Source organism: Strigops habroptila, chromosome 2 (genome assembly GCF_004027225.2).
Source record: "Strigops habroptila isolate Jane chromosome 2, bStrHab1.2.pri, whole genome shotgun sequence".
NCBI classification, from domain to species: domain Eukaryota; kingdom Metazoa; phylum Chordata; class Aves; order Psittaciformes; family Psittacidae; genus Strigops; species Strigops habroptila.
The window spans coordinates 44,675,297-44,700,221 of NC_044278.2; the positions used below are offsets into that span (position 1 = coordinate 44,675,297).

The 24,925-nt window shown below is 42.4% G+C and overlaps 1 protein-coding gene across 3 annotated transcripts in view; it reads right to left on the reverse strand.

The window, feature by feature from the left end:
* Positions 1 to 11,843: 11,843 nt before the first annotated feature.
* CDKL5 (cyclin dependent kinase like 5) overlaps positions 11,844 to 24,925 on the reverse strand; it is a 132,633-nt gene continuing 119,551 nt past the window's right edge. For 2 of the 3 annotated variants that reach the window (XM_030476700.1, XM_030476701.1), the window contains 4 exons: positions 21,151 to 21,250; positions 17,786 to 17,908; positions 16,547 to 16,666; positions 11,844 to 15,254 (listed from right to left, as the gene is read on the reverse strand). In XM_030476700.1, the coding sequence (XP_030332560.1) occupies positions 14,868 to 15,254; positions 16,547 to 16,666; positions 17,786 to 17,908; positions 21,151 to 21,250 (730 nt within the window). In that variant the 3' untranslated portion in view covers positions 11,844 to 14,867. The remainder of the gene's footprint in view (positions 15,255 to 16,546; positions 16,667 to 17,785; positions 17,909 to 21,150; positions 21,251 to 24,925) is intronic. The other variant, XM_030476703.1, reaches the window with a different exon arrangement.

Here is a 24,925-nt window from a genome sequence, read left to right on the forward strand (position 1 = left end):
GGAGTGCCTGGGATTGCCCCGACCCAGCTGTAGGACCTTGCGCTTGGCTTGGTTGAACTTCTTGAGGTTGGCATGGTCCCACCTCTCAAGTGTGTCCAGATCCCTCTGGATCGCATCCCTTCCCTCCAGTGCATCAACCGAACCACGTAACTTAGTGTCGTCGGCAAACTTGCTAAGGGCGCACTAAATCCCACTCTCCATGTCGCGGACAAAGATGCCGAACAAGATCGGTCCCAATACCAACCCCTGAGAGACACCACTCATTACCGGTCTTCAACTGGACATTGAGCCATTGACCACAACTCTCTACATGCAGCCATCTAGCCAATTCTTTACCCACTGAGCGGTCCATCCATCAAATTGATGTCCCTCCAGTTTAGAGACAAGGATGTCGAGCGGGACAGTGTCAAATGCTTTGCACAAGTCCAGGTAGATGACGTCAACTGCTCTGCCCCTGTCCATCAGTTCTGTAGCCCCCTCATAGAAGGCCACCAAATTGGTCAGACAGGATTTCCCCTTAGTGAAGCCATGTTGGCTGTCACCAATCACCTCGTTGTTTTTCATGTGCCTTAGCATGCTTTCCAGGAGAAACTGCTCCAAGATTTTGCCAGGCACAGAGGTGAGACTGACTGGTCTGTAGTTTCCCGGATCTTCCATTTTCTCCCTCTTGAAAATGGGGGTTATGTTTCCCTTTTTCCAGTCTGACTGCCATGATTTTTCAAATATGATGGACAGTGCCTTAGCCACTTCATTCGCCAGCTCCTTCAGGACCCGTGGATGGATTTCATCAGGTCCCATGGACTTGTGCACATTCAGTTTCCTAAGATGATCCCAAATCTGATCCTCTCCTACAGTGGGCCTAAGGTCTGCATTCTCATGGTCCTTGCATCTGCCTTCCAAGACTTGGGTGGTGTGGGCAGAGCACTTGCTGGTGAAGACTGAAGCAAAGAAGTCATTGAGAACCTCAGCCTTCTCCAAATCCAGGGTAGCCAGTTCTCCCAGTAGCTTCCGGAGAGGGCCCACATTGTCCCTAGTCTGTCTTTCGTTTGCGACATACTTATAGAAGCCCTTCCTGTTACCTTTCACATCCCTTCCCAGATTCAATTCTAACTGGGCCTTAGCTTTCCTGACCTGGTCCCTAGCTTCCCAGACAATGTCCCTGTATTCTTCCCAGGTTGCCAGTCCTCACGTCCACATTCTATAAGCTTCTTTTTTCCTTCTAAGTTTTCTCAGCAGTTCCTTATCCATCCATGGAGATCTCCTGGCCTTCCTGTCACATTTCTTTCTAGTCAGAATGCAACATTCCTTAGCTTGGATCAAGTGATCTTTGAATATCAACCAGCAGTCTTGGGCTCCCCTGCCCTCTGGGGATTTATCCCATGGAACCTTACTGAGCAGGTTCCTGAAGAGGCCAATCTGCTCTCTGGAAGTCCAGGGCAGTGAGCTTGCTGCGTGCCCTTCTCACTGTCCTGAGGATCTCGAACTCGACCATCTCATAATCATTGCAACCAAAGCTGCCCTGGAGCGTCACATTCCCAGCCAGCCCCTCTCTGTTGGTGAGCACGAGGCTCTTCTCCTTGTCGCCTCCTCTATTACTTGCAAGAGGAAGTTGTCTTCCACACAATCGAGGAACCTCCCGGATTGCTTGTGCCGGGCAGTACTGTTCCTCCAACATATACCAGGATGGTTGAAGTCCCCCATGAGGACAAGGGCCTGCGAGCGTGAGGCTGCTCCTATCTGTCTGTAGAGCGCTTCATCCACAGAGTCCTCCTGATCAGGTGGCCTGTAACAGATCCCCACAATAATGTCCCCCATCACAGTTGTCCCTTTGACCCTGACCCACAAGCTCTCTGTTGACTGATCACCCGTCCCCAGACAGAGTTCCATGCTCTCCAGCCTATCACTGACATAAATAGCAACTCCCCCTCCCCGTCTGCCTGGCCTGTCTTTCCTAAAGAGCCTGTAACCTTCCATTCCAACACTCCAGTCTTAGGAGCCATCCCACCATGTTTCTGTGATGCCAATATCATATCCCTGTAGCCTTGCACACATCCCCCATTCCTCTTGTTTGTTCCTCATACTACGGGCATTTGTACAGAGGCATCTGAGCCAAGCTCCAAATGAAGCCCACTCATTGGCTGGAGCAGCTGAAATAGCTCTGCATTGCTCCCAGCATTTACTACAGGTGCTGGCAACTGACTGGGAGTGTTGGGATGGATCAATGCCCCCCTCACCCAACACATCTAGTTTAAAGCTGCCTTGACCAGCTTGGCAAGTCTCCTACCAAAGCAGCTCTTCCCCTTCTCTGTCAGACCAGCTCCACTAGCCTCCAGTAGACCTGGCCTCCCAAATCAAGTCCCATGTTCTAAGTAACCAAACCTCTGACTATGGCACCACCCTTCTAACCATTTATTAACCTGCCAAATCCACCTGGCCTTTTCAAGGTCCTCCCCTTTGACCTGGAGGATTGATGAACAAACTATCTGAGCCCCAGAGCCCCTGACCACCTCTCCCAGGGCTCTGTAGTCCTTCCTAATGTTCTCCTGGCTACTGTTGTCAGTATCACTGGCACCCACATGGACCACTAGAAGGGGGTAATAGTCGGCAGGACTCACTAGACCAGGCAGCCTCTCAGCAACATGCCTGATCCGAGCCCCTGGCAGGCAACACACCTCTCTTGAGACTGGGTCAGGCCAACAGATGGGTGCCTCTGTGCCCTTCAGAGTAGAGTCCCCTACTACTATGACACGCTGCTTTTTCCTGGAGGCACCAGTAGTGATCCTCCTTACTGGTGCACCAGCTGGTTGTTAATTTGGTGAGGTGTGTGTTTCCTCATTAGCCCCCTGCAGAGCTGTGAAGCTGTTCTGGATGGGGACGTCAGATTTTGGAGGAAGCCCCTTGCTGTTAATTGTCCTCTTCCTCCTTTTTTTGGTGTGTGTGGTTTTTTTTTTTTTGTTTTGTTTTGTTTTGTTTTTTTGTTACTCGCTCCCAGCTCCCTGGATTACCGCTCTCCTCCTTTCCTGTATGCGCTACGATGGACGCTTGTGGCCCTGCACACTTTGGGCCTCGAGCCAGCCGTGCACCTCCCTCTCAGCTCCCCTGACGTCTTTCAGCTGCTGACAGTGTCCCGCAGCTCAGCCCCTGCTGCAGGAGGACCCGCACCAGGCGCACCGAGCGCAGCCCAGCCCATTGCGCACCCTCGCCCCGAGAGACCAGCGGAGGCACTTTGTGCACCCCGAGCTCTGCGCCGCAGCCTCCCCTTCCCTCGGCTCTGTCCGGTGCCGCCGCTGCCACCGCCGGGGCAGCCGGAGCAGAGCTCGCGGCGCGGGCCCCGCCCTGAGCCGAGCGCTCCCCGCCCCGCCCACTGCCCGCCCGCGCTGCCGGGCCAAGGGCCGCGCCCCGCGCTGCGCCCGCGCTCCGCAGGGCGGGTTCTCCCCGCTCGGGCGGTGCCTCCCTCCCGGCGCCGCCCCCAGTGGGTCCCTGCGCGTGGCAGCGGAGCTGCGGCTCCAGGGCAAGGCCTGGTGGGGGTTCCGGCACCCTTCCTCACATCCGGACTGACCCTCCCCTCTTTTAGGTTAAAACCATTACGCTTCGTGCTGTCACATCAGTCCCTGCTAAAAAGTCTCTGCCCGTGTTTCGTATAGGCCCCTTTTAAGCACTGAAAGCTGCTCTAAGGTCTCGCGGAGTCTTCTCTGAGCTGAAAAAGCCCAACTCTCTCAGCCTTTCCTCATAGGACAGGTGCTCCAGCCCTCTGATCACCTTTTGTCCCTGAAAAAGCAAAACCTGCTGTAAAGATGATGGGTGTTTATGTGGCACACACTGGGGAAGGCAGGGGGCTTCATGGCCACAGGGTTGATCCCGTGAGATGTGGTGGTGCTTGCGCTGCTGGGTGTTAGGTTGGTGAAATCACCATTGCAGCATGCTGTGGAGGCCTGAGTAAATGCAGATGGGGTCCAAAGGCAGGGCTTGGACTCCCTCAGGGAGGGCAGGTCTGTGCTTGATTATTTGTCCCTATGCCTGGGCATCCCCCCCACTGCCCCACTGATGCAAGTGTGTGCCAGGGCGGACGTCTCATCCTGCTTTTCCTCCTGCTGGCCTCTGCCATCCTAGAGACACGGTTGAGGCCAGACATGGTCTGTCCCCAGTATGAGGGGTCCCACCTGTATCTCACAGTCTCAAATCACCACATGCCCCTTTCTATCAGGTCCCCTCTGTCCTGAGCTCCTGTGGCTGGTTTTGGTGCCTTGTGCATCAGGTGGCCAAACCCTCTCCATATCCTCTCTGGTTTTGCACTGACACATCCCAGGGAGTCCAGGGTGCTTTGATCCCTGTGGGCATTTGGGCACTGGAACAGGGACTCCCTCTAATTAACTGCCTTGATCTCCATGGCCTGATCCCCAGCGGGTGCTGAGCGCCTGAGAAGTCTGGGGCATGTGGAGGCTCTGATGATTCACCATCTCCCTGGGTTACCACGTGGTGCCACTGCTCATGTCCCTGCATCTGTCTGGGAGCTGATGCTCAGCCTGCCCCAGGTGGGAACTGCAGCCCCCACAGCTCCCATGTGGGAGGGTGTTGGGGAGCTCTGGGGTATCAGTTGCTGTTTGGCTTCCCACACATCTTTGGCACAAACACGGCTGGTACTTGGAGGCCTTTTCCCTATTTTTTAACAATCCACACATCCATCTCAAGGAATTGTGGCATTGGCATCTGAGCTGTCTCAGCAGAGAGAGGTGAAGCATGAAGACAACGGCACCGAGGCAGGCCATCTGCCTCTCATGCTCCCTTCTTATCCCTACGGCCAGAGAGGTGAACACTCAGTGTGCAGGGCAGGAGTTTGAGATGTGACTAAAACCAAATGAGATGTGACCAAAAACATGAGAAAAGCCTTTGGACATCTGTGGAATTCGTCACATTTTACTCATTCGTGAAGGCAGATGTTTCTGCCTTGTTTTCTTTCCTGTATATAGAGACAAATAATTGCTGTCAGGAAAATGAGCTGTTCTGGTGAGTCTGAAAGCATACAAAGAGTATGAAGTCTACAGAGATGTAGAAGAGACCAATCGCTATCTTCTGAGATGATTGTTGTTATTTCACCATCACTCCCTTGCTTCCTCCCCAACCCCCAAATGAGTTTTGCCTATCCACAAAAGGATCTAGGGACATATTTTCTCAGTAAGAAATCAGTGAATTTGCATGGTTCTCTAATGATAATCAGTCGAGGCAAGCTCTACTGAGAAGGTCCTCTGAGCTTGCGTCAAGTCCCTCATGCAGCCAGGCTGTGGAGCCAGCGTGGGGTAAGAGCCTCCCTGGAGACACTGCACATACAAGAGGGAGACAAAGGCTCTCCACCAGCCGTCATAGCTCTTGTGTTAGTAACACCAATGCTGAAAGCTGAAGTGTTCCCAGGCCCTGGACACGGTTGCCATCATGTCAGCACACTGCTCCCCCTTCCCTAAGAACAGCATGGGCAGCTCTGCTCCATGTCCTGGTGGCTGGTGGCTAGCAGGAAGGAGGCTTGATGCTGCTGGTTTGTTGTGTGACTTAGGAATGCGGGGTGGGGTTAGAGGGGTGAAAGGATGGACTGGGCACCAGCAAATGAATGTTTTTAGCATCCCAAAGCAGTTAAGCTTGACTGCGGTTACTCAAAGCCTCAGCTGTGACTCGCCTCTGAAAAGCTCCCATGCACGGTCCAGGGTTTTGCAAGTTGGCTGGTTTTGGAAATGCACCATCTGGCAAGGGCCAAGAACTGCTGTGTAATTTGGAAGAGCTCACAGGCTTAATCCACAGCCTGAATGGATGAACCATGCACCATTATAGACCAAGGCACCACACTAAATTACGTATCTCCACATGACTGATCCTGCATATAGGATGTAATAAAACCTTAGAGGAAAACACTGTCTAGGTAGGAAGGACCTGTGCTATCAGTCTTCCAGCCTCCCGGTTTCAAAGGAATCACTAGACCCCTTTTCGAAATTGAAATGTACAGTGATAAATAAGGTGGAACTAACTGGCACACAGTGCATTTCACAGTTCATTTGCTTTTTGCCTCGCTCTGTCCTTTGCCTGGAGTTCACCTCTCCAGCTTGCATGGGGAAGGGACCTATTCCTGGCTTTCATCTGCAATGTCTAAATGGTTCCCGCTAAAGCAGGGCTTTCTGTTGCGATCCTAGCTGTGCAGCTCGCTTGCTAATCGACCTTTGGAAATTCACTTAACCTCCGCCTCTTATAAAAAGAAGCATACTGAGAGGCTTAGTTAATTAAGTGGTCCTAAAATGGTTTTAGAATTGCAGTTGACTTCCACCTCTGCATAAACGGAGCATGTTGGAGTAACAGTGTGGCTGAGGGCATTATGAAAGTGGGATAGAACCAGGCAAATGCAATTACAAAAATACAAAGCTTTTCCTCATGAAGTCTAACTTTTCCTAGCTTATCACTATCATATTAATTGGAGGCACAGATTCCTCCAATCACAATTAACCAGAACAAACCCAGCAACTGGGGCTGCAGGAGATGCAAAGCAGTGCTGAGAACACATTTATCTTCTAGAAATGAAAATCCTGTGGGTCTTTTCCTGCAGAGGCGAGGAGACCAATGTCTTTGCAACTGTGTAAAAGGCAACAGGTTTGAAATAGGAGGCAGGACCAAGAGCTGCCTTCAGCTTCATGACCTGAATTTTTAGTCTGGGATGCTTACAGAGAGAAGTGGGGGAACTGCAATAAGTCAAGCTTGCCCAATCCACACTATGTAATAAGAGACTGCCCCAGGCCTCCAGACAGCCGTGCTATTTGTAAGCAGATAGCCCCTTTCTCTTAATGGGTACATGCAGACCTTCACTTTGGTCTGAGAGAGAGGTGCGCATACCCACTATGCTCCCCATCCCACAGGGGACCAACAATGACTACAGTGGGGCTACCACAGCATGGCCACTCTGTTTTCTGGAGCTCTGCAGGTACCACCTCTGCAGGTGGTACAGAAAAAGGTACCAAGTGCCTGGGGTCACTACAACGAGACCCTTGAAAAAGGAAGAGCAAAGTGGGGTTGTAAGAGCAAAGCCAAGTCCCCATAGAGCTAGGCATCTCAAGGAAGCAGGCATTTCAAACACATTTCTGGCTGGGACTATTGAAGTGCTGGACCGCTTGTCCTTTTGGAGGTTGAAGCCATTAGCTCAGGCCAGCAGTTTCCGTGTTTGGGAGGGGATGGGTGCAGCTCAGTGAAGGCACGAGGCACCAGCCTCGTCTCACAGCAGCTGTGGCTGTGGCACAACCCATCAGGCAGTCAGGCCTGGAAGGATCTGACCAGACTGCAAGCCCCAGCTTTCAGCAAGTCTGCTGCTGGAGCACAGAGGGAAAGAAGGGATGCCAAGGTAAAGTGGTCCCTACTCCTCAGTTTGTTTCCAATTACCCTGAAGAATGAAAGACCAGCAGAGAAATATTTAAAGTTTTTTACAGCTGCACACAATAACAAAGCAAGGCCAGGGCACATTAAAGAGGAACCCATCAAAAACTGCATCGCTGACACCTGAACATTCACCTAGAAGAGTCTCAGTGTGCACGTGGCAATGATGAAATGTCAACATGCTACAAATAGTGGATCCCCTTCTGCAGCAGAGACAATTTAAGGGCTGGAAACTTTCAGGGCCTTCTCATTCCTGGGTAGTACCTGCTGAGGGGATTGGTGGGTTGATACCATTCACAAGAGAGAATAGCAGAGATTCCTGCCCTGAAAGTAAGAACAGCTCCCGCAATGTCTGCAATGAGACCACAGGATTGGTGGGCAACAAGGTGCTTCAGAACTGTTTTCCCTGTGTTCCTGTGGAAACGTCAGGCTTGGGGCAGATACAAGCTGGCTTCTGAGCTGGGGCACTAGCCAGGACCTGGCAGCAACCTGTCAGGCAGAGGAGTCCTGGTGCAGTTCTGGCCTGTTCTGCCCATCTGAGCCGAGCTAACATGTGGGGAGGTGCTCTGGAGGAGACGTGTCAGGAACAAGATCAGCTGCTGAGCAATGCCAGTGTTCTAGTGCAAAATCTGCATTTTTATTAAAGACATATTTTGGAAGGCCCATTCAAAAATACATTGTGCTCAGTAAAAATTAACCATTTCCATGCTGATAATTAAGGTTACCACAGGATTTTTTTTTTTTTTTCTCTTTTAGAATATTTACAGCAACAATAGAAATTGTACATTAGCTAAGAATGGAATACATGCCCGAAAAAAAAAAATCTGGTAAGGTGTAACAACAACATGATACAAAGGGTTGTATACAAACACTTTACAAATGGTTTATTAAGTTGCATGAAGTCATCCTTAAATATTCAACACATTTTAAAATCAATTTGTATTCCAGGATTAAAAAGATGAACACCACATCACATCCCTTCCACAACAGAAAGCATGGTAAATTTAAAAGTTTGTGCACTTTAGATTTCTACTTGCTGTTAAAAAATATCAGGGAATCTTATCCATAAACGTAGAAGTTTTGAAAGCTACCTCCCCAGCCTGTTATTTTTGGAATAGTCTGTACTGGCAGATTGTGAAAAAAGATCACATTTTCTAAACCTCTTTCTTCCTGCTCCCAAATGACACAATTTCAGAATTCAGCATTTCACAGTGGAGATCTAAGCAGTCCTAGAAGTCCTTAGCAGATTAACCAGATTTTAAAATGCCTGCATAGAATTTCCAACAAAATGATGGTTTCAGGGAAGATTTTAGCTTATTGTTCCGTATAAACAATATATATATGTTACTCCTTTCAATTAGACATATTCTTCAGTAGTACGAGTCTAAGATGTGCACTAGCAAAAAAAAAGTAGAAGAAAAGGAAAGTTGAGACAATTACTTACACTAAAGTTTTGCCTTGTTACTAAAGAGTTAAAAGCTCTGCCATTGGATTTACATGTCAAGAGTTTACACCAAGAGGTTCATATGCTATAGGAAACTTGAATAGCGGCTTCCATCCTGTGCTATAAACATGCTTTAACAATGCTAATGGAAAGCTCTACAACAGCAGTCACTTCACAATGCACTTCTAAGCCTGTACAATGAAGATGCCACCTTGCATTTCTCAGAACGGATCCAGAGAAACAATGCCCTGTGAAAACAGAGACCTGGTGGAACGGAAAAAGCCTGGTAGGCAGTGTGTTTTGGTGGGGGCACAATGAGGTAAGGTATCTCACTCAGATGAAATGGAAAATTAAAATGAAGAAAATCCTGAGCAAGTCTAAGGATAGCTGTTTGGATAAAACAGCAAACAGGGTGGAGTAGTAGATAAGGCCTCTAACTCCCTGATAATCTGCACTAGAGAGACAACAAAGAACAAGGCAACTGCAATATTTGAGAACCACAAGGGGAAGGGCAAGGGAAGACTGAAAAGCAGTGCAAAGGATGGCATTGGGATACTAGAGGGAGAGCTCAGATGGCTTGGAGGTTTCAGAAGTATATCAGAAGGCCTGTCAAGATTTTATTACTTGGTTGCTAACAGTACCTAGAGGAAGAATATTTTTATATGTCTCTTTAAAATTTGGAACCAATAATAAGCTTAGAACAAACCGTCAAACCTCAACCACGTTCTGCAAGAGAGAGGAGGTAGATTGACTTGCAGAGAAGACAAGAGATGTGTAGAGTCACTCTTAGCCTAAGTTACAAATTCCCTGTTCAGACTCTTGGGCCACGTCTTAAGATGCATTTTTTCCCAGGTGCATATTTTGAGTTACATTCTAAAAGAGCCCAAGAAGCAATCTGGTTTGGCAAAATGAAAGCATCCAAACAGAGCAGGGCTAGTCCTCTTACACTTCTCATGCATCTTCCTCTTAATTTGTCAAAAGCCAACTTTTGCACCAAACAACTGGCTGTACACAAGATAACAAATAAGCAGCCGAGCAGAACTTGGAGCAAGTAAAATTCAGACCTAATCCTTCATATTTATCTATGCTGTCTCATGCAGTAGCTGTTAAGGCAGCCCACTGAGAGAACAGATGACCTACCACAGCTTTTCTCTTCCAGTTTAAAGAGGATTTCCTATAACATTTGCTTTGCTTAGTTTACATGAAATTTGCTTTGTAATTGCAAGAAAGAAATCTTCAGTTTCAGTACAACATCTGAACCAAGTGATGTGTACAAGCCTTCCTATGCCCAATGAGCCTGAGCATTGATACACTGCTGCTGTTTGACTCTTTGAAAAAGGAGCCAACATCTAGAACTTCCAAGCTGTGTTGTATTAAAAGGGTTTATCAAATTGCTCCCTTTTTAACAAAGGCCAGAAGTTAAATGGCTTTTCTCCTCATTCACTACAAACCCAGTTAATGAATGGTTAATATCATGACACCATTAGAAAGACCTGCGTAGGGAAAGGCACCTGTTCTTAAATAGTGTCCTGATGTGAAGGTCATTTAAAAGTGGTTAAATAGGGCACATCACCTTTCCAATCATCTTCTGTGACACTCCTATTTCAAATGGTGGGCCTACTTGCATGAACAACAGCCCAGGTGCATGGGCTATGACATAACCCCATTAATTGATGTATTATGTATGCTAGCTGGAATGGGAAAAATACACATTTGTTGCCACCCCACAATTTGCAGTATACTAATATATGGCTATCCTTTTCATACTCTTTGTGTGACTGGGATTCAAATATTCTCCCAGCTTGACTCCGACAGTATTCAACACATACAGAATGAATTACATGCAGATATTTTTGAAGCATGTCTCACTACCAAATCAACAAAAACCTGAAACTTGAATAAAACCCCCAAATACTTGTAAAACATGACTCCCCTCAAAAGTGGCTGGGTTTTGCCTTAGGTAAAAGATCACAGCCGTGCTCTCAGGGCTATATAATTTGTGTTCTCATTCTTGTAAGGGAGGTCTACAGCACTGAATTGTTATGAACACATAGCTGCTTCTGGGTGAACACAGGAGTCTACTCAGCCATTAGCTACAGTGGCTTTTGAAGAAAAAAGAAAAGGTTGATGTGTAGCTTTTTACACTGGTAAGATTAATCTGTTAAGAGACCTAACTGCAATGACAAGGAATGGCTAAAACCTATCACAGGACACTGCTTCTTGACGAACCTCTCCATCTTTGCTCACAGAAACACGTTGGTATAGCAGAGAGAAGGGCGTCAAAGGATGACCTGAGGGTGTCTCATACGTTTGGAAGTCTGAGGCCTGCTTTAATATTTAATATCTAAAAGAGTGAGTATCTGTAAATAGAGTGGTGTTAGGACCCACACACTCAGGTGGGTCTGACTTGGTATCGGAAATCAAAGCTTGGTATGCGTCCCAAGCTCTGTGGGATGGAGAATGTTTTAGGAAGAAGGGACTGAATCTGGGATCACTGACTTCCTTCCAAGAACTCTGCCCAGTGCTCCATGCTGGCAACCTCTCAGAGGAGCAACGAATTTTGGACTGTGATAAATGGAGCGAAAAGTGTTAAATAGCTCTAAGGGACTGTTCTCTGTGGTCAGGTCTGCTGAAAAAAACTCCAAAACGTTGTTCTAGTTTAATACATTTACATGGCAGTTTAAAAGGACAGCTTAAACACATATACAATTTCAGTTAAGATGAGCTTAAGGTGCTTCTTTTTCAGTTAAAAAGAGCTCAAGAGCTATAGTAAAAACATATAGACGAGTTTAGACAGCTTGAGTTCTGCAAAATTACTAAAATTCATTTATGAAACTTAGTTTCTTTTCTATTCACATCATTAATGATGCCATAAGGCAAAACAGATTGCCAAAGAATAAAATGCAGTTTAACTAAGATACTTTGTACTAAGTAGATGTGTACAACATGTAGCACAAGACCCACAGACCAGCGAAGAGGAAAGCTCACATTTACAAAATAGTTTGTTCTGTAATTCTCTTCCCCTTTATTGAGCCAGCAAATCTCAGTCACTATAGTAAGACTCCTTTGGACGCGTTGGCAAAATTACATTAGCAATATTCTAAATATTGGGAAGGTAGACCAGGTTAAAAATACACCATTTATCCCAGTGCCAGCTGGCTGAGCTGCTGGACCTTCTTTCCAACAGAAGGAAGAAAATACTACACACATTCAACACAATTTAGTACTCAACTGAAATCTACTACGGTTTGTTGAATTCGAGAAGAAAATGCAGTATGAAGTAGAAACAATTTTCTGTAAATATGGGCCACCAAATACTTGAACATTCCTTGGGTCACCCTTGAAGCTTTGCTAACTACTTTAAACAGCAATATGTACAGTCAGAGACTACCCTCATTTAACTTAACCAGTACTGAGAAAAAAAACCCTTTTGGAAACATTTTTCTTTGCTAGAAATCAGAACAGCTACATACAGCCCAGTATCATCACCCTCAGCATGAAGCTCTTACCAGCAAGCTAAAAAAGTCTTGCAGAGGCAAAAGGATACATATCCACAAAGTACAGAAGGATCTAGTCGAAATGCTCCCTCAGAGACATTCAAACCATGCTGCTTAGAGCCCTGCTCTCGGACACTGCTTCTGTGAGCGATTTCAGTGGCATCAGCCCATTTCAAAGCAGGACTAACAGGACTAACCTAGCTGTGACCAACTGGTGAATCCAAGAAAGATTGCTATAATATGCTGCTTAACTCTGGTGGTCATGACTACACCACAGTGTTTTTCCTGGATGCCCACTGAACTTGTAAAAAATGGAATACCCTTTCATGTCTACTGCATTTATATATGCTATATATATGATATATCACCACGGTATATATCATATATATAGAGATTATCATATATTATATATCTATAGAAAATCACATGCATGTTTCTTGCAGGCAATTGACAAAGAAGGAGTTCTTATTCTGTAATTTTTCAAATTTAATAGACTGACTTTTAGCCCTGGACAGACCTGATGTAAGATCCTTCCATAATGTATTTTCTGACAAAGATTTTTAGAGCAGTGGTGCCGAATTTGCCGTTGTTAGAACTTTGGTATGACTTGAGAAGTACCGTTTGCATTGTTATCCAAGTAGGAAGTTAGTTCTTGCTGCCTGGCTGCTTCTGTTAAGTGCTTGTATGGCTAGATCATTGAATTTACATTCAGGTTAATCTCTTTTTGGAAAAGACAACATATTGGCAAGTACAAGTGTCTTCTGAGGACAATATTTAGAAAACAAACCATGCTGCAGCGTAATGAGGGAGTTGAACTAATGTGTTTGAAAAGGAAAGATTGTATTGTTCTGACACTACAGGCCTGTCTCTCCTCTTATTGCACAAAGTTTAGACTGGCATAACTCTTTTGACTCCTGCTGGCTCACCTGTGATTTAGTTTACTGGCAGCAACTGAGGAATCAGGTTGTGTATTTGCTACACTCGACATTCACCAACATAAAGGCAGTTTTAACAATGTTGTACAGGAGACTGGAACCCAAGATCTAGTATTTTGCTGAGACTGGTAACTGAACTGTGTACGGGAATATTTGGATAGTAAGACCCAAGGAGGAATGAAGTTGCATGGCAACCTTCTTCCTCCATATCCAAATATCAGATTTGTAGCTTTAAATACATCCTGAAATATAACAAAAGTGCAAGAGTAGTTTAAATTTAAATACAGTGTTTACCTTATTAGTTAGTAGTTTGCTAAACAAGATGTAAAATACACATATGTATAAAAGCTTATACCATGATCTGCAGCGCCATGCTATGCGTAAGTGTCGAAGTTTGGCATTTCACTTGCAACTCATGCTATGTTTCTTTGGTTTTCACCCCTGCTATTAAGTGGAAGAGCACCTGCTTTAGCTTGGAGTCATGGGGCACTTTAGAGGACACTAAAATTTGGCACTGGGGCTCTGTGCTCTTGTTGCAGAAATCCCATTAATATTACTAGGAAAGCTAAGGACACAGGGGAGAACATACCACATTTAGATTACTGTACAGTTCTGCAGTCTCTTACATGAGGCCAATACTTCCAACAAAATAGGCCGTAATAAAGCTTGGAATTGAGTATTGTCTTTTGTTTGTTACCAATAATGCCTACAATACTGGGCTCTCATAGCTGAGCAAGATTCATACTGTTACAGTCACATGTATATCCACATTCAACTTCCTTTTATTAGAAGTATAATACTGCACTTTATATCACAAATGTATAAAAATATGGCAGATAGTGTCATAACAATACTTTTCTTTTAAATGAGTATATTTAAAAAAACAGACAGTTATTTTCCATTTATATATATATTTATATATAGAATAAAATACTCCTGATGCAATATATAAATGTTACTGTTAGTTTTTTATAGAAACTACCGTAGCTGTTGCACTGCTTCACAATGTTTCAAACAGCTCAAAATAACTTTACATTATAACATAAAAGATATGATTATAACAGTACGATATTAGGTCATCATAAATAAATATTACAAATCCTATCAAATATGGAAGTTTAAAAAACAAAATTTAAGACATACAATTTAACTTTAAACCCTTTATAGGGGTACACTTTTATCACATAAACCCCACTGTTTTAACTAGGCAGCAAAAAATGTAGTAAGGGCATAGGTCTAGACATGAATGTTTTCACCCTTATAAGTGCCAATACATACCAGAAGTCTCCCAGCTTTCAGACAGAGATGTGCACTAAAGCTGGAATGTAAGTGAGAGAAAACAGCAATGCATTTTTCTCCCTGACCAGCACACTCTGCCTGGCATCCAGCGACATTTCTGATGGCTGGTAATTCAGAATTCAACTTGTTTTACTGTATAATCCCTGACTCTCACTGTGGTGCCGAACAGCATAGCTCCACATGTACATATTGCACACCTTTATAAAGCTGAAAATGCAGTCTTACCATCACCAGAACCACCACCACTCCCCTACGCTCATCTCCCCCTGACCCAGCCTGTTTTCTGGAGTGCAATTACAAGGCTGTCTCTTTTAAATCATTCAGATTTGGCATTCGCGATCGGTTTGTTCGGTTATACGTGTGCCCGTTCTGTCCGCTCTTGGAAGGCAGCTGATCTGAGTAGGGAGGCCCATCGCTCGTGCCCCTGTTTACCGGGGAGACGTGCCAGGTAGGTTCCAGCTGGCTTGGTATCTGCAGCGTTGGCCTGCTTTTTGGTTGAGGCTCTTGTCGCACGTTGCTGCTGCCACTGCTGGAGCTTTGACTCATGGGGTGAATTCGCACTTCAGAAAACGCAGCTTTGGCTGGCTGACTTGGTAAGGGCTGGAAGCGAGGCTCAGCAGGGACAGGATGATTTGAAGTGGAGAGGTGTAAGAGCTTTCGAAGAGATTTTAATGGCTGGCTCTGAAAGACATGCGGAAAAGCACTTGACCACCTGCTCTCCATCACATCATACTTCCTATGGCAAAACGGTCATATCCTAAACTGAGCACCCTGAACTTCACAGGACTTCTTCGCTTAAATATGTATTGATTTGGAATATTTCTTTCCAACCTATGAGTACACACCCGAGAAAATCTCTTCTCATTATGATTCAACCTATTAGTTACCTGAAAAAATGGAACCTTGTCTACATCAGAAAAAAACCTGTTGTTCCCATCAATTATTTTAACCTTGCTTCCTATGAAAACAGAGATGTAGACAGTTGCATTAGCTGTCCCTCTGTCACTACTCCTGCTATTAACTTTAGAACCTCAGCCACATTTTATAAGCCACAGATATCAGAAATACAAAGTTCCTAAAAAATTTGTGAACCTCAGTTAGGGGTTAGAGAGAGTCTTGAGTAATCATCTGCACGAAATAAGGGCTGGCAGAACTCAGCAGTGAGATATTTTGTTTGCTGGCAGCTGGGTGATAAGTGCTCTAGTCCTTCAGAGCTTCTTTAAGTGGTGAGCAGGTTGAAGGAAAATGGAGGCATGGGGTCACTGAAAAGAGCCTGGGGAGGCCTGAGTATGAGTATACAAACCAGTATGAAAATAACCTCATTAAATTCCACAGCTCACAGAGAAAGTTGCTGCTTCAAACACGGCAACTGCAATAAACCCACTTCTTCATTTTTCAATGTTGTAATGGCAACAGAGCATGGCACTGAAAATCCCTCTCAAACCGTGCCCCCCAAGCTGGTTTTAGAAAATAAAGTTGCATTAGTGCAGTGCTATGCTCCAATAATGCAGCCTGCTTAAATCACAGTTTGTGCCAGCTGAGGCACAGCTGCACCGTAACATGCTCATGATGCTCTGGTGACCCTGTCCAGTATCACTGTGTCAAGTAGCAGTGTGTCCTCAGGATTCACCACAGTTTGCAGAACTAACCTGAGGGATTTTCTACAGCACTGCATAGCTACCATAGACATGTCCTGTAGCGTTCCTTGGCTGTAATACAAAAACATAACCAATACTTCAAAAGGCTCAAAGACTGACACAGGGACATTTGGTCTCTCTTCTTTTGCTTGTCATTCATGTCTAGATTTTCAAAGAATTATGCAGGACTGCAGGCACATGATTTTTTATATTCAATGAAAGGGAAATAGGAGGGTTGGGAATTAACGTCAAATGCAATTTTTCTATTCACCGGAGAAAAAGCTGTCAAGATACCTCAGTGATGTTAAAATACAGGGAATTGATAATGCTACTTACATGAGGCTGGATTTCTGCCATCTTCTCAGGATGCCAATCTTTCTGCCTGCTGCTCTGGTGACTAGAAGTATGAATGGCTTTCTGTAATGCCAAGAGATCCTGACCATCACTGCTAGGCATCTGCAACAAAATATTAAATACTGGTCTCCTAATATATTCTTAAGCATAGCTGTAAATCATTTCCCCCAGTTAGTTGCAGAACACAAGTGAAGCCCATTACTGCAGCAGAATTGCATTGACCTTTCAACAGTTTTCCCCATAGTAAGAGCAACTGGCTGTGGAAACCATGCAGATTTGCTATACCCTTAGCCCTTAAAGCATTCGCATGCTGTTAGTGTTATTTGCTGTAAGAGAGAGCAATTAAACAAGGCTTCAAAAAATAAAATAAAAAAATAAAAGATGTTGAGCCTCATCTTCATTTAAAAGCATTCCATAACTGCAGTTAAGACCATGGCTCAGTTCTATAAATTTGTTCCTGAGTGAAGCAGACCAAAATCTCTCGAAACTGATGTCTGGCTGATTTTGCCATCACAAACCCATGACCTTTTTCTTTCGCATCTTTCCCCTCCTCCACAAATATCCCAGACTGGAGCAAAAATTAAGAAACTCCCTACCCAAGCTAAAAATCCAACAAAATTTATGGCAGAAAGATAATTTAAAACTTACATGGAGAGTTTGATCTCATTTCAGAATTCTGAGCTAAAAAAGGACAGTTGAAATGTAACCTTTTTTCATGCAAACTGTCTTTTGTCATGAACAATCAGGAAAAACAAAAATATAGCAGAGGCATGAGCTAAAATTTAGTTTTCACATAATCTGTTGTTAATATTTGATTTATTTAATTTATACATAAAGGAGCTGTTTGCATTAAAAGGTGTATTTCCAATATAGCTGTAAACCAAGCCAGGTTATTTTTTTTCCTGATTGAAACAGAATAAGACAGTTTAATTTAAAACATACATGATTTCAGAACTATTTTCTTCCTTTAGTCTTGGTCCCAGGGCTCATTCTCTCTGGAACTCTGATTTTCAGTGTATCAAATATGAAAAAAATTAAGAAATTAGCTGCAATCTATTTCAACAGAACTGCCAATTTTACTTGAATTTATTGAACTGGCCCAAGATACTTAACTGGCATGAAGAGAAAGTGATCCCATGAAAATAAAACACATGCTGCTGTAGTCAGTAAAACAAGTTTACTGGAGCATTTTACAGTGCTACTGTACTTAAAAATTAATACCATGGGTAGAGTGACTACAGGAAGCTTTTTCAAAGAAGAACTATGCTTTAAATTATTCTTTGAATTAAAAAGAGGAAAGAGGGATTTCTTGATGCTTGGATTCTCTCCGTTGGTTGAGTCTGTCTGCAATATAAGATACAAAACCTAAATGCATAGTATTTCAATTCAAGAGATCTGTCCTTACTATATTAATTCTTTTTCTTTTTCTGGTAAATTCTGACAATATATGGTATCAATCCTATAATTTGCTTTGGGAAAATACAATAGTGAGTGAATGAAAAAAGCATATGGAACAAATTCAAGGAACTCAATGCATACAGAGCATGTAAAAAGAGATCAGTCCACCTATTCTTATACCTGTGTTTGCTACGAATGCAGAGTGCATTTCAAAGCCTTTTGGAAACAACTGATAGGTCTTGTTGACTTTATTAAGCTTTGGGATCAAATCCTCTAATTCTGGCAATCATTTGCTACTTATGATAATGACCTAAAGCAGTATGACATTTCTTATTTTTATATAAATAAAATAATAAAAAATTACTAGCTAACTAACAATAATAGCACTAACAATAATAGCAATATAATGATTATATGACTAAAGGGAATGGTGGGTGCACTACCAAAAGCTTTGTCAGCTTCTAGGTTCCATCCAAGTTAATGAAAGAGTGTCACTAATTAGCATAGATCATTTAGGAACTTTATAGTCAGAAGAACTTCCTGTTTCAAGTTCAGTAAAATAAAAAGGAATCAAAGCATCTCTAGGAGAAATGCTCACCTATAACCTATTTTTTTCAAAGCGGATAATTTCTTCAGACCTATAGCTTGCAATATGTGCCAAAATCTGCCAAATGCAGGCTCCTCCGAAGATAGCACCCATTGACACTGAGCACAACCCTTATGGATATCAAATTTTTTGGTGGCAGATGACAGAAAAAACTGTGACTAGCAATCCTCAAAATCTTTTGTTATATTATTAAAAGACTCCAAACAAGATGAAAAGGAGAATGTATAAGAACAGGTCAGCAAAAACAATATTGCAAAGAATTCCCAAAGGAGGAAGTGACAACTATTATCCCATGAGGAACTGCACCTGGAGAACTCTAGGGAGAATGATTAATGGGAACAACCACAGGAGGAAGTGTCAGGGTTTGGGACCAGTTCTGGGCTATTAGAGGTTTTGAGAATTACATTATTAAGAAGATTCTAGCTAACTATGATGTGCTTCTCAGTGCTTTGACAGTTCTTGGGCCTAGTTTATTATTTGCTGCAGAAAGCTGTGTCAAGTAAGTCAAATTTCATACTTCTAAGAGTCTGTAAGAATTACAAACTTCAGAAAAAACTTCAGTAGTTACAAGCTATCATCTGTTGGATTTTTAATATGAATTCATAGAAAACATTATTCATGTAGTTGAAAAGCTAATAGTACAGTGCTGTTACTACTGAAGTCAAACTTGGTGCTGAACTTAAGGTAATAATTTTTGTTTGTGATGGAAGATCCTAACAAACACCCCAATTTTTGTGTGGTAGAGGTCCTCAACTAACACATGAAGAAGAACAAAGAAGAGTGTCTGAACCAGAAACTTGTACACACGTCTTTGGGTACAGTCTATCTCTAGACGCTGTCCCATTAAACAGCTGCAAGCGGAAATGAAAAGAGGTTTTTCAGTCTCTGGTTGGGTCTAAAACTCAAGTTGATGCAGCAAGTTTCTAGGTGAGGATGGAAGAATTTTATTACTATCCTATTTCATTAATCTGTTAATCTTCTTGTGGGATACTAGCCCTAACTAGCCAACATAATTTTTCCTTATGCAAAACCTCTCTCCCTCACTCTCCCTCTCCCCCTCTTCTTAAGAGTGAGAAAAAACAGGAATAAGTATTATGTATAAATCTGTCCTGCCTTGTAATAAGTGATAGTTTTGGTAGCTTTAGATAAAGGTACCTGTGATTTAGATGTTTTGGAAAGTGCCGGATTTTGAGATGCAACACAATCCAGTCTGTATTTCTTCACACAGTTTAATCTGGAAGTACTTTGACACACCATGTACCAGCTGGGCTTTTAAAGTGTTCCCTGCCATCAAGCTGAATGGCTGGAATCAGAGGAGACTAGAACAGTGAAAATTCAACTTGTCTTTTTTTTTTAAAGGCATCACTGGAACCAATGTCCTTGGTGTGCTATCCTTTCATGGACATTTTGACATCAAATAATGCTAGAGTTATAATCTAGGTGTTTTGTTTAGTTGGGTAATGCAGATGATCATATTTGAACTGCATACAGGTATTAAGATGAACAAGTTCAGAAGGCAAGGTAGATGCCACTGCTCTAAAACTTGCCCATAAGGAAGGCGAGGTGCATTTTTGAGTGGTAGTTAATATGCACATGTTTCATACAAGAGCCTGATAATCACTCCTCTCCCCCGATTTTCAATAGATCAGCCCTCCGCCAACACCCAGAGTCATGCCACCTCACTCTGTGACAGTAGATACTTTGATTTAGTTACTCTCCTTCAGTAGGAGTGAGTGTGGTTTACTCCATTCTGAGTACCTTCAAAACTGTAACTGCAGTTACTCTTATGGAAACATTGCAACTTCGTGTAAATGAAATGTTAAATGATTTACTGTTTCCAGAACTAATTTGAGGATGAGATGAGATAATGTTAGGTTACTTCAATTCTTAGGGGGATTATAATTATAAAACTTTGTGAAAATATACCACTGCTCTGCTCTCCGATAAAAGAAGGTTCTTTCTCCCTCCCCCAAAATTAAATGAAAACATTAAAACGTATAAAAGACAACAAAGGCTTATACCAGATAACAAAAGCCACAATCCATTCCCCCAACAAATGATAAAACATTAAGAATAGTTAAGATGTATCATCCTTATTCCAGCCATGGGGTACATCAGGAAGACGGAGGCTGTTATCAAGACACTGCCATGAAAAAGACTGGAAAGAATTCTCATTTATAACTGTTTGATCTCCTCCCAATGGGTATCTGAAATTATTCAAGTTCTGGGGACACACGATAATGCATTTGCTATTCTTGGAATGGTATCACCATATCCTGCAAAAGAATTTACCACAACATCAGCTTAAAACTTGCATCAAAACTGGCTCTCGAAGGGTCTGAATGTAAACAAAGATGCACTGGACTAGTAGGTGAAGAAATATTTGAAAAGGCACTTAAATAAACCCTTAACAGGAAAAGAATTTGACTTTCATATAGTGATGAGAGAAAATAAAAGAACAAATAGATACACGTGGGCATGGTCATAAATAATACAAAGGTACTGCACTAATCTAGCATATTAAAATGGTATAATTCAAAATTGATAAACATATTTTCTGTTAGAAATACTGTATACTTACGGTTTGAGATTTCTTCTTTTTCTTTTTTATTGCCCTGAAAAACCCTTGCTTTTCTTTCTCCTTGAGCTCTGAGTGACTGTTAAGGTTTTCAGGACTTTTCCTAAACATGAAACAAGGTATCGTAAGAGATATTTTATTTTGATATTATGTAAATTCTGTGTAGTAATGAGATCTGAAGCCAAAGAATGCAAATTATTGATTAAGCAAAAAGATTCTTAATGTTTTAGCATTCATTGGTTCTATTCAAGGGTTACTATACAAAGACTGGATAGTCTTATTAAATGGGATAGGAGGAACACAGTGTTAGGCAAAATGATTAGCTCAAACCAGTGAATAGTTATATAGGGAAAAGGAAAGCATGCATGTATTTTTTAATATATATATAAGCGCCAGAATTTAATATACAAACAAAAATATCACACAGGAGGTCTTTTTGAAAAATGAAAATCGTATCTGAGAGAACATACAGATGGTGATGAGGTATAAAAGCACAGGTCCAGTTTATCTATTGCTTGCTGGAAAGCCAGGAGTTGCAAAGTTCACAAGAGAACCAATTTCAATTGAACTTCCTGACCTTTGCTGACATGGTTCCAAATTTATCATCGGGGAAGCTGGGGATCTACTGTTGTCCATTTTAACTTAAAAACTTAAGTTAGTTTGTTATGTGTGGGTGAGACAGTGCTGGCAAAAGAAGAAGACCCGGAAGTGGAACAGGTGACTTGCCTGAAGACAGAATTTCCACCTTTTAGCTTATCTACAGAGCTGAATTAACTGCAGCTGATAAATAATATGTTACTTCAAGTATACACAGTAAGCATACTGATATGGGTTAAAAGGATGTTTTTTGCAGAACACTTGTGAGACATAACTGAATACAGTTGTAGTGTAAAATAGTTTGAAAATTGGAAATGGTGCAGGAAAGCATCACAGAAATAATTTCAGAGGTAGAAAGAATGGCCTACTCTAAAAGAGTCAGAGATTTCTATCTCCCTAGCATGTTAAAAAACACAGCCAAACCAGCCCCAATATTTAGTTTTCTTGATTGCGGTGCAGAAGTATTTATGCATGAAGAAATTACAGAATACTAGAAGGATCTTTAAAGTAAAGGGCAAAGACAAAGACATAACAAGAGCAAGTAGGTGGATGATGAAGCCAGAGAACTTGTATTAGAAACAAGGCACTGATTTTAACAATAAGAATCATTAACCACCGGAACAAACTCTTTCGTGAGGAAGTGGATTTCCATCTTTGACATTTCAGATCAGGACCTCATACTCTTCTGAGACACACATTACTCAGGTATGCTACCGGGCCTGGACCCTAGAGAATGGGTGACATTTAATGGGAACTAACATACAGAAAATCATACTGGGTGATTTAATAACAGAAAATCTAAAGGAAAACCACAGTTCTAAGGGCTCAGGATGACAAACAGGAGCAGCTTTTCTTGGAGTAACTGTAATGTAGCAACACTTAGCTGTCTCCTATAGTTATGGCTTCTAATTCTGGCTTTAAATGCTATGCTATCAGCTGGTGATTCAGCTGCTACTACATACCAAGCTGACATTTTTTTCCAAGCAAATGTGAAACATAATTGGGGTAGGAATCACTGGAGTCCTCATCGATAAGAATATCTTCACTCTGATAGGTGGTTTAATCAGTTCTTCAGTTTCTACACAAAACCACCTCAAGCTTGAAATGCTACCTGGTTCTAAATATAAATGCATGCTATGTTTAAACACTGTAATAAAGTGCCATTGTTGAGTAAAAGAATGGGCTTAGAGGAAAGATTCATAGGCAGAGAGAATGGTGGAAATTTTCCTAATTTAGATTTTTTTGAATTTACATTAAGATCCAGGAAACACATTCAGGTGCACAACAACATAGATTTAACATGAAAGTTACAATGCTACAGGAAAAACCTGTATTTTAATATAATTATTAGATTTATAACACATATTTCAAATATACTGGATTGCTAAGGATTTCTGTTTCTGTCACGTTCCTGTATTTGGTACCACTGTGTAGGTAGCAGTAGGGCAGTCCTGTATTAGTTGCTTAAAGCACCAAATAAAGACTATTGACAGCTTTACAGACTCAGTGAACTCACAAGACTGACTTAACACATACAAAACACCAAGTTATTTACTAAACGTTTTTTACTTAATTTGTTACAAAAGCTGGAGGAAAGCATGCACCCCAAGTATTCTGCTTCTCTTCTGAAAGTCATGTGAATGGGGCTGCGAATCTTCTGAGCCTTTCCCCAAAGGAGCTACTGTGCATCCACATCTGCAAATATGCCCCTAAACCACAGCCCCAGTGCACATTACCAACCCAGCGACTATGTTGTCCACTGAAGAAACAGTGTCAGATCATGAGGAAGTCCCCATGTGCTCACTCTAAGTTGTCCTTTAAAATTTTTTTACGGATTTCTTTTCCAAAGTCTATTTCAAAATGGAGACGCTGTATTTTTAAAGGTGAATTAATCTTCAGAATAAAGCTTGAGAACAATTTTTGCCATACTGTTAGACAGACATTCACTCAAGTGTAATTCTTTTCTTTGGCCTGATGAACCTGAGTGAGAAAACTGCTTCCTACAGCAGATGAGCAGAGAGGAGAGAAGTGAAATTCTGGATCATCATTTCCTGTTAATGACTACCGTGACCAGACAGAGGAGGAAAATAAGGGGCTGAGAACTCTGCTCAGTTTCAGTTGGTGCTTACCCAAAAGCCAGTGTTTTTACACCAACTGGTTTATGTCATTACCTCCTATGACTCATATTGCAGTACAGTTGTCTGAAAAAGCATTGACCTTGAAAAGCAACTGCTTCAAAACATATGCTCATTATGTGAAGAGAGTGAACATATATAGCATTATAGCAGGAAGCTTCAACACCAGGATTTTGTACTGAGTAAAAATAGAGCAGAACATTTTGATCGATGAGATGAAACACTAGGATATTTTAAGCATCCCAAAAGATGATTTTCAGACAATGGACAGTACAGGAAAAAATTAGGATTATCAGGAAAAAATCTGTATGATTGAATCACTCCACACTAAACCCTTACAATACAACTGCAAGTATCTTGGTATTTTGCATAAAGCTTCAGCTCTTGAAAGCAAACTGTTACACCAGAATCTGTTACATGCTGTCTCTTTTGTTAGCAAGTAAAACTAGTTGTTGAGAAGAGCCCCCACTCCGAGAGCTCACCCTCAAGCAGAAACCAAAGGCAAAACATTCTGTTATTTTATCTTTGTGTGACTTTTGCATGTTTAAGATGATAATGTAGATCACATTGGTTATTTTGGTCTGAGACACTTGGAGAAGGCATAGGTATAAACACAAATTCTGTGATTATCTCTAGCATTTATTGCTCTTGGCAGGGAAGGTATCCAACATCATGCAGGTACAATGAGGCATAGCAGCAAACATGCACGGAGCAAGCAAGGTGATGTGCTTTAACATTAACTAAGTAGAATAAATAGGAAGCATGTTGCGTTTACGCTGCCACAGGTAGATTTGTATTGCAGAGAGTTCTTTTTGGGAGGCAATTCCTCATGCTTATTTCAGTTATTCTTCAGCAACCCTAATCTCAGCAGGCAGCCTGGCTTGGAAATCCTCTTTAACTGCCAGTATATTACTCCCTTTACTGAACCGCTCACAATGACATATGTAAGATTTTGGTCTAATGGAGGAGTTACTGAAACTCTGTCTGAAGTCTTCTTTGGAAGATAAATGACCAATTGCTAGTTCTCCAAGCTAGCTTTCATTTTT